General features: G+C 41.3%; 2 protein-coding genes across 2 annotated transcripts in view; one reads left to right on the forward strand and one right to left on the reverse strand.

The window, feature by feature from the left end:
- LOC145433716 (echinoderm microtubule-associated protein-like 6) overlaps positions 1-10,223 on the forward strand; it is a 228,902-nt gene that overhangs the window by 156,628 nt on the left and 62,051 nt on the right. The window lies entirely within an intron of this gene.
- LOC145433713 (uncharacterized) lies at positions 7,864-9,955 on the reverse strand. The gene is made up of 5 exons (XM_080310902.1): positions 9,162-9,955; positions 8,869-9,014; positions 8,670-8,799; positions 8,505-8,611; positions 7,864-8,444 (listed from the first exon to the last, which is right to left on the reverse strand). The coding sequence occupies exons 1-5, from the start codon at positions 9,933-9,935 to the stop codon at positions 8,237-8,239; spliced, it is 1,365 nt and encodes a 454-aa protein (XP_080167028.1). The 5' UTR covers positions 9,936-9,955; the 3' UTR covers positions 7,864-8,236.

Consider the following 10,223-nt stretch of genomic DNA (forward strand, 5'->3'; position numbering starts at 1 on the left):
TGTATACTCAAGTATCTTAAGTAGACTATTCCGCACTTCTTCGTTAATCCCCACACATCGAAAAAATGACCCCCATGACACCAATAAATGCTTCCCATGAACAATAACAGAAAAATTTATAAACGTCGAAATAAATTGTTTTTCACGTTGGGGTGGGGCAGACGGATATTAGGGATGGGGAGGGGGATATTAGAGTGGGTTAGGATATCCTAAGATTAGGGTTGGGGATATTAGGGATCATCATCATCATCATCATCATTGGTTTATTAGCAATTTTATCAGTTCAATACACCACAAAAAATGCGATACAATGAAAAGAAAGGAAGATGTCGAAGCGACTAGGAGTTGTCTATGGAATCGGACACCCACCTTGGCCTAGGCGATGTAAAGAGGAGGCATACACACTGAATGAAAGTAAAGAAGATGGTATAGAAAAAGGAAGCGACAAGAAATAGGGCGTCATGTCATGGGAAGCGAGATCGATAGGTCAGTCGTGGTCCGGTAATCTTGAGGATGGACTGTATTTATTTAGTAGTAATTGCTTGTATTTCGACTTGAATGTGGACATGCTCGTCGACTGCCGGATGGCCGGCGGGATAGGTTAGGATATCCTAAGATTAGGGTTGGGGATATCAGGGATGGGGAGGGGATGTTAGGATCACGGTTGGGGTTAGGATATCCTAAGATTAGGGTTGGGGATATTAGGGTCGGGAGATATTAGGGATGGGGGAGGGGATATTAGGGTGGGTTAGGTTAGGATATCCTAAGATTAGGGTTGGGGGTGAAGATCACAATATTCCCAACCCTAATCTTGGGATATCCTTCCTCAACCTTGACCCTAACCTACCCTAGCACCTGCGTCCTGCAACCCTAATCTTAGGATATCCTAACCCACCCCACCCTAATAACCCCTTCCCCAACCCTAATCTTAGGATATCCCAACCTTGACCCTAACCCACCCTAATACCCCCTTTCCGCGACCCTAATATTCGCCTAGCCCTAATCCCAATGCGAAAAACAATTTATTTTCATGTTTATAAATTTTCACATGCTCATGGGAATCATTTATTGGTTTCATGGTGATCACTTCTGCATGGATGAGTGGGGAATAACGAAGAAGTGCCGACTATTCGGGCGGGCCTGTCTACTTTCTTATCCACACCTTTTTCTACCGTATTACACCCTCTCCTTTAATAATATCAAACTTGGCATACGTATTATATCATAGAGAGATGTGTTCCGTTGGCGATGCTGCAGTAGGCAGTGAATGTTTACTTTCATTATAGGAAGAATGTAAACATGGAATAGCAACGGACGAACGATTTTACGGCTTCGTTCCGCTTCGCTGAGGCTGGGTTCAGATTTGTTTTGCGTGAGCTACTGTAGGATTTCTGGCAATCCAAAACTTATCTTCCAGAGCGCAGAATTTACTGAATCTGGTCTTGATCGAAAGCTACTGTCGCTCCGAATTCGAAAATATAAATTTAAATGCGGTAATAGTGTCCTATATGGATGGACAGTGTGGACACTGGATACAAGAAAGTCTCACGGCTCAGTGAAATTGGTTTTTCAATTGGTCAAAGGCAATTTGACGGTAATATTTGACCGGCTTGCCCAGCATTAAACTTGATAAAACGGGTATCAATCGCTACTGCGGTACGGATTGCGAAAATAAAAATTTTAATATGCTCGATCGTGGTCCTGGAACCCTCGAAAATCAGCATCGAACGTTGCATTGTAACTGCTATGGTCTGCGGAATGTGGACGTAACCAAATCGCACGGCTCACTAAATTTGGGTCAATCAGGATCAAAACAGCATAACTTTCCCCCACCCAAACATTGATCTTGGGCCGCCATAGAGTAGCCAATTTTGAAGTTGAAGATTTAATTTAATCAATAATATTGGTAATTGCATTATATTGCGTTTTCAATCCTATCTCAACGCCCGATGGCCATATTTACCTGAAGAGCAGGTGGCGTGTAATTCATAATTATAACATCTGATATCTTGGAATAATTACTTTATTGTATGTTATAAATTCGTGACCTCCGGTCTGTTATATAGCCAAAAGATATTGATTGTAATGGCCCAAACATAGCAGACTACAAGAAAAACCTGCGTGAGACGCACACACAAATTGTCATGTGTAATGCTCTGTGGGTGCCCGGGGGCATTTGCATCGTGGGCTCTGATTGAAAGGAATGCTCACCCAGCGCGGCTATTGACAATGGACATATACCCTAAGTTTCGGCCAATGTCATTCTTTAGTAGCACCATAGTGTCCTATATGGTGTCGACACAAGCAAATCGCACGGTTCAATGAAATTGTATCACGTCAGAGTTTCCATTTGGCTACAGGCAATTTGACGGTGATTTTTGACCGACTTGCCGAGCATCAAATTTGATAAAACGGGTATCAATCGAAAGCTGCCGCCGCACTGATTACGAAAATATAAATTTTATTCCGCTCGCGGCCCTGGAACCCCCACAATCAGCCTCTAATTTTTCATTGTTATGGAGATTGGCATTGGGACGCAACAATGCTGTCTGGCGAAACGACAGACGCAACAATACTGTCTGGCTCCCTTTTTCTCGAGCACCTGTCTCGTTTCGCTAGACAGCATTGTTGCGTCCCAATGCCAATCTCCATAACAATGAAAAATTAGAGGCTGATTGTGGGGGTTCCAGGGCCGCGAGCGGAATAAAATTTATATTTTCGTAATCAGTGCGGCGGCAGCTTTCGATTGATACCCGTTTTATCAAATTTGATGCTCGGCAAGTCGGTCAAAAATCACCGTCAAATTGCCTGTAGCCAAATAGAAACTGTGACGTGATACAATTTCATTGAACCGTGCGATTTGCTTGTGTCGACATCATATAGGACACTATGGTAGCACACTTCGTGGAGTTTCATGTTGGCCGAAACTGCACATTGTAGCAGAGATCCCTGTTATCGTCCAACCATAAAATGTGTATATCTCGTAACCGCGAGACATCCTGTTCTAGAGTAATTTGCCTCTAGTATAAAACTACTGATTCGAGAGAATCAGTAGACTCTTTTGCTAAACCTACTTGTAACAACGTCTGAAATATATTCGTATGTCTTGCGTCTATCTGCGTCTTAAGAAGATCTCACCAGGATACAGGATATTCCAGGTTTAGTAGTCAGCCAGCTAAACCTATAATACTTTGGTTAGCTATACTTCTACTCCCAGGAATATTATACCCTGTATTGTTGAAACATGTCTTTTGATGTGTCGAGGAGCGGTATTGACTGGCACCTAAATGCCTATTACTATGAATTATACATGCTTTATTTCTTGAGGGGGAGACGTATATGCATTTCGAAATCAAGCTGTCTAGAGACATTTAAATCGTGAAGCTCAAAAAGAATTTCCAAGTTAATGAAATCTATCGAAAATACTCTTATAATTTATGTTGGTTTACGAAATACTTTTGAGTAGGGGAGACCGGGGACAAATGTAACACGGGGAAAATGTAACGATCGATCTCACCGCTAGTAGGATAAAGAAATCACATTCATATTTTTAGTGCACATGCGGTAGTTATGTCTTCTAATATATTTGAAGTTACGTTGAGCCACAACGCGAAACCCCGGAATAATTTAAAAAAAACAACGAAATTTTGAATCCTTGAATAAATATTTTCTTCCAGAACAGACTCTACCTGGTCAGTGGTCATACCAATTCTAACATGATACTCAGTCGAAACGGCCATACAGAAGTGGTGATGTGAATCTTAGGGTCCGGATTATTTCCGTGATTCTACTACCCTATCTCATGTTGATCAACTTTTGTTGTGTCGACCTCAATGGTCACTTAAGAGCTTGCCCATGACTGAATCCTCATCCCATGACTTTGAGCATGGCCCACTTACATTTTGTCATCTGGTGTGAACAATTTATTTTAATTTTGTACGGAACAGAAGATTACCATTAGCTTTGATGCCACAGAATGTTGTGTCCTCGTTTTGCTTCACTATCATCAGCCCATTAAACAAAGATATTTTAGCCAGGTCGGTTTCGCACCATCGCAGGTGACCGAATGCCCAACCCATTATGCACGCTGAACTACAGCACCTTGGTAGAAGAGGCCGAATTTGTGTAGGGAGATGATGGAATGAATGTGTTTCTTGTACACTTTGGGCTCATGCAGAAGGCACGAAGGGTGATAATTTATTCAGATGCCCACAATGCGATGGGGCGCGTAGCCTGGACGCGTTCAAACTTCTATTTTTTACTTTAATTCAATAGTACAATTCGTGCTCCCATTATTGTTATTCATTTCGTTTGTTTTTAGTTATAAATAACACTGTTACAATTGCCCCGGGGTACGGGGCGATTGTAACAGTTGAGCGACGATTTTCGCGACCCAAAATTTCCATGATTGATTATTGATTTAGTTCCATTTTAGTTTTTATATCAACTATCGAGTTGTTGGCTTCTTTATATAAAAGTTTGGAAATGAAATATCCATGAGAAAAACACGTAATGTTCGAAAATACAAAACTGTTACAATTGTTCCCGGTCTCCCCTACCCTTCAACCACGCTCCCCACCCTATTGGGGAATTTGGGGTGCGGTAGTTATGGACCTGGCAAGAATGCAAAACGTTGTGTGCGATAAAATGGGCAATGGCTACATTATGACGTAACAAGGAAATGTCACATCTTTTGTAAAGACAGTTGTTATATCATTATAGGCCTTTTCAGCACAATCCATGTATTGTCTTCCATAGGCCTAACTACTACGATGCAAAATATAAATGTAATCGTGAGTAATCGTGATTACTTTTCCAATGTAATCGTAATAGACTACTTCGTGATTTTGCTGTAATCGTAATCGATTACATTCATGAAGTAATCACGCCATGTCTGCTTGGTATACATAACGTTATTTCCAATTCTCTACTACTGGTTGACGATTACCCCGCGCAAGTGTCAGTCGAAAAATGATATAAATATATCATTCCAAATTCCAATCATACTTACAAGAACTGTACCCTCTAAGCTGCGCGCGTGCGCGGCCGCGCACTGCTTTTAAAGTCGCTGTGCATTGAAAAACGCACAAGAAAGCCGAAGTGATGACATTTTTTTGGTCGTTACGCACTGTTGTCCAAGCATGGTGTCCTATATGGTGTCGACACTAGCAAATCTCACGGCTCAGTGAAATTGTATCACGTCACAATTTCCATTTGGCTACAGGCAATTTGACGGTCATTTTTGACCGGCTTGCCGAGCATTAAATTTGGTAAAACGAGTATCAATCGAAAGCTGACTCTGCACTGATGACGATAATATAAATTTTACTCCGCTCGCGGCCCTGGAACCCCCACAATCAGCCTCGAATTTTTCATTGTTATGGAGGTTGGCATTGGGACGCAACAATGCTGTCTGACTCTTTTTCTCTTGAGCTACTCTCTCTCATTTCGCCAGACAGCATTGTTTCGTCATGAGCTACTCTCTCGTTTCGCCAGACAGCATTGTTGCGTCCTAATGCCAATCTCCATAACAATGAAAAATTCGAGGCTGATTGTGGGAGTTCCAGGGGCACGAGCGGAATAAAATTTATATTTTCGTAATCAGTGCAGAGTCAGCTTTCGATTGATACCCGTTTTACCAAATTTAATGCTCGGCAAGCCGGTCAAAAATGACCGTCAAATTGCCTGTGGCCAAATGGAAATTGTGACGTGATACAATTTCACTGAGCCGTGAGATTTGCTTGTGTCGACACCATATAGGACACTATGGTCCAAGGGACCGCGCAATGAGTTGGTTAGTGCGCGCAGACTCGGTAAAAAATTAGAGGGAACATTGGCAAGTTGCGATCATTTTGAGATTGACAGATCGAAATTTTGACGCAGCGACGTCGCCCATCAATGCTAAGTTGACCGGCCACGATGCTTAAAGTCCGATGTCTACCCGCGATGTCGATATATGCAGCGCAGTCAATGTATCAAAAGTAGGCTATACCTCAACTCCAACGATAGCAGGCTACACCATTCCATGATACTTGGAATATAGAGTATATAGCTCTATACTTAACGACAAGGAAATATTTATCCATATTTCCTGGCAGCACTAATAAATGTATAACAAATGCTCGTGGGAATAACTTACACATCTAAATTTCATCATCTCCACGTTTCCTTCATAGGCTACTAGTGTTGGACTGAATCCGAGAGACCAGCAAGCTCGCTCCTACTTTTCAACTGACACGAATAGGGAAGTAGCTGTATAAGTTATTCTGGGAAATATAACTTTCACCTAATATTTGAAATGAAAGGAATTTATTCCAAACCCATTGTTTGTGCGCCCTAAAATGAGAAGCATTATATAGGATCAGATATGTAACTGCACGATATACACTGCAAACACGTGGCGGGCTTTAAAGTGGCTAACTGGCTATGTTTGACGATGAGACTGATGATGTAGGTCGAGGGGCTATGTGTTGGTAAATAACACTAAATTTTTACAACATTCATGATAAACTAATAATACTTATTTGAAGCGATATATACAATATAATATCAGGTCTGGTGTGACCATAGGTCTGCATGGGCCTGTAAAAGTGGTTCGCAAACTGGACGCCGCGACACATTGCCACAGGGGTACCGCGATGACACGTGAAAGTTGTTGAATATTTGCCTAAGCCGTTATTGCATAATGCACTTTTTACAAATAACAAAAGTTCGATTACTGGACTTAAAAACTGCCGATTCTATAATTTTTACGGTAAATCATGTTGTGTTGACTAAAAAAAGTCATTTTCCGACTCGACTCTCGAATGACCCACTTTTATTGATACTGCTGTAGTGTTGACTAAAAATTAATAAAGTCACTTTTCCAGCCCTACTCCCGAAAGGCCCGCACAAACATCCGCATTGCAGAATTCGCGTTTATTAATTGCGCCTGTCCATTAGCCTGGCTGTCAAAGCCCTAAAGGAGGACATTTTCGATTTCCTGAAAAAGGAGGACATGGTAACCGTACCACCGTGGTTCTCAACAGGTGTGTCTTGGCACACTAATGTGTCAATTGGACTGCTCACTGCTCAGGACGTCCGCGAGAGACTGTAGTTGCTACGCAAAGTCGACGTAGGCCTAGATAAAAAATTCAGGAAGTTCTGAGTATGGCATAGTGCCATAGTCGGTGACTCAAACTATTTTTATCCGCTGCAGACACACAATGTACAATGCGTTGTGACGAACAGATTGTATGTCGAAACTACCAAGTATGGTCTCTCAATCTGCCCGATGTACGATCTTGATCTTCCTTGTTAGGCTTCCTCCCATTTAATTAGATTTTTTTCCTAATCATCTTCTTGGACTCAGGATATTGCCTATTTTGATTCCTGAGACGCCAATTTACAGCACGACCCACTTACGTTCCAGACTTCTAGTAGAACACCCTTACTGAGATCATACGGCGAAGCCGAGATAAACCTCCAATACTTGGGGATGGATTCTAGAGTCGACCTAGGTCGGACTTGAACCCGTAACCAGTCGGTGCGACATATTACTACGCTATATCGCCTGCCAGCGTACTCGAAGTGCTAGGGTTCCGCAAACTATTTCACCCTTTCAGAGGGTGCCGGGCATAATGCATATTTGACGAGCCAATGTACGAACACGTTGGACCAAGTATTCTGTTTATTTTTTATTCAGTAGTACTGAAAAGGTCACGACAGGTTTACCATAATCATGGGCACACAATCCGCGGCAGCAGAAGAATTTGAGTTTTTGCCTAATGGACCCTCCCACTGAATTCATCTGTAATAGCCTTTTCTATTCTTTCTATATCACAAACCAACCGAAATGTTATTGCTCACCAGCAGAATGTTGAATCCATCTGCACAAAAATGATTCTAGTCCATGTTTACGGACAAACAAATAATTATTCACCACACTTTGCTAGTCCTATGCAATTTATTTAGTCCCAGAAACAGATCCTTAATTTATCAGAAACTGCCAGTAAAACGGTTCCTGCAAGAAATATCCATTATCCCTATTGCTTGATCTCGACGGGATGTGCTCGGTTGGAGTCGTTCCACATTGCATATCAGGTTTCTCAGAATAGGATTCCAAGAACTAGCAAAGACCGCATAACTTTTGATGTCATTCCTTCAGCCCACACCGCTTTGATTTCCCATTTAGAAGATCTGAGATCACATGGTTGCTTGTGAAACCTATCAGGAACCAGCATTCTCTTGGTCCGTGTCACCGTTTTTTGTAAACACATGGCTGTAGCAACCCGATTGCTGCTTTTATTTCTTTATTGGGAGATTTATGCTTCATGAAAGTGAAACTGAGGAAGTACGTGTTTTTCTCCTCCTTCTTCAGCTGGAATCCCATATTTTTCATCAAGTTTTTAAATTTTGTAATATTTTTGAATCTACTTTCGATTTCCGCGATCAGAAGTGTTCCTCTGCAAATATACAGTATCGTTCAATCACCAGACTACTAGTGATTGTAATTTACAACATACTTGAGTTTCAATGTGCGGTTTGCTTCTGCAATGAAGTCAACATAGTTGGTGCCCATCAAGGCCAGACACAAAACTGCAACATCCAATGATTGATTTGGTAGAGGAACCTTGTGATGAAACATATCTAGCAGAGAATAATGTCATATCAAAAAGCTGATTACTCACGTGTGCTATATCTGCTACCGTAACTTTATCATTCGTTGCAACCAAGTCAAACGAGTGCACCTTGTTTCTGACACTGCGAGCGAGGCGTGCATCTCCGCAACCGAAGTCTCCAATGATCCAGCCAGCGGGCCTATGTAATTTCATAATTATCCCGAGTTCAAAATAAGTATAATGATCAAGGCTGGGAATTTTCACTCACTTTTTACTGATGTAATTTATAATCGTGTCTAAGGGATTGGTTGGCCATTTGGATACTTGCTGAGTGAATCCATCATGATAAATTCCGAATAACTTCTTCTCCTTGCCAAATAGCTTCATAGCTTCTTTGCTTGTTCGTGTGTATAGCTGACATGATAAAAATGAAATGATTATATTGCTACCACACCTACATATAGTTGTAACATAACCAAGAAATTATGTACGGAAACTATATTATATAAACAAGACTCGCTATAATACCCTACTTGATAAGAACCTTGCCGATAAACCTACTTGTTCATTGATGAAACGAAATTGCGCCGATCTCAGTTTGGCAGTGACGGCCTGATTTAGGGCTTTAGATCGTGAAGGAGGTGTACTTATTGCAGTTTTTGAATCACCCAGTTTTGATTTTTCAGTCGAAGCCAAGTCATCGCTTGAAGGACGCTTTGGTAGGTCTTTAGTTCTAGGCTTTTTCTCACTAGGCGCACCCTCTGCGATAAGTTTTGACAAGGCGCGTTTTCTCCAAGTCACACTATTTGACACTTTCTCAACTTTAGTCTGACTTTTCGCAACCAGAATCTTTTCGTTTGATTCGTCCTTAGAGTCAATTGGTTTTGTAGCAGAGCTGATCAGGTCAATCTTCTGCATGGCAGATTTCGAAGTGCCCTTATGTAGATTTTTCTTTTTTCCAGTCAAAGTGGTGACCAGCATTTCTCCGTCAGTGTGTTTGACCAGTTTTGCAGCCACTGTCTCGCAAGAAGCTGTAGGCACTGGCGAATTCACAAACTGCTCGCTGGAAGGCTTGCATTCAGCATTTTCAGACGTCCCAGCAGTCCTTTTTTGCATCAAGATGGTACTCTGCACATCAATTTTAGATGAAGCCTTCTCACACGTTGAAACTGTTTTGGCGTCTTTTTTCAAGTCATGTTTTTTTGCTTCTGCTTCATTTCGAAATGCTGCGCTTGACCTGGATTGTTTTTTCAACTTCTTCGATTTACGAAACAGTGATGCTTCAAGACTTTTTCCAGTGTCATCATCAAGCCAAACTTCCTCTTCAAATATCATTTCGATGGGCTAACTATACACTACAAAAAATGATTAGACAAATTTTGTCTCAAATTCAAGACATGAGAATGATTTGGTCTCATTTTCAGCAATTTAAGTTTTGCTGATGAAGTTAGGTCTTAAAATTGAGACTGATTCAGCTTTTTAAGACCATATAAAATTGTCACGATCAGTCGGTCTTAAAAAAATCAGACCAATAAAACGCATCTTATCAGACATATTGTGCTTATTGAGACAGTTTTTGATTCATTCGTTTTTTTGGTCTTGTTTTCAAGACAAATCTTGCTA

This window comes from Botryllus schlosseri, chromosome 2 (genome assembly GCF_051294905.1).
Source record: "Botryllus schlosseri isolate E-star chromosome 2, Bs_hap1, whole genome shotgun sequence".
Classification (NCBI taxonomy): Eukaryota; Metazoa; Chordata; class Ascidiacea; order Stolidobranchia; family Styelidae; genus Botryllus; species Botryllus schlosseri.

What these genes read in the sequence shown, in the direction of transcription:
- LOC145433713 (XM_080310902.1), bottom strand. Translation starts at nt 9,935, where the DNA reads ATGATATTTGAAGAGGAAGTTTGGCTTGATGATGACACTGGAAAAAGT. An exon ending in CGGTAGCAGATATAGCACAC is followed by an intron (nt 8,612 to 8,669) that starts GTGAGTAATCAG and finishes TTTCATCACAAG; the next exon opens with GTTCCTCTACCAAATCAATC. An exon ending in AACCGCACATTGAAACTCAA is followed by an intron (nt 8,445 to 8,504) that starts GTATGTTGTAAA and finishes GTATATTTGCAG; the next exon opens with AGGAACACTTCTGATCGCGG.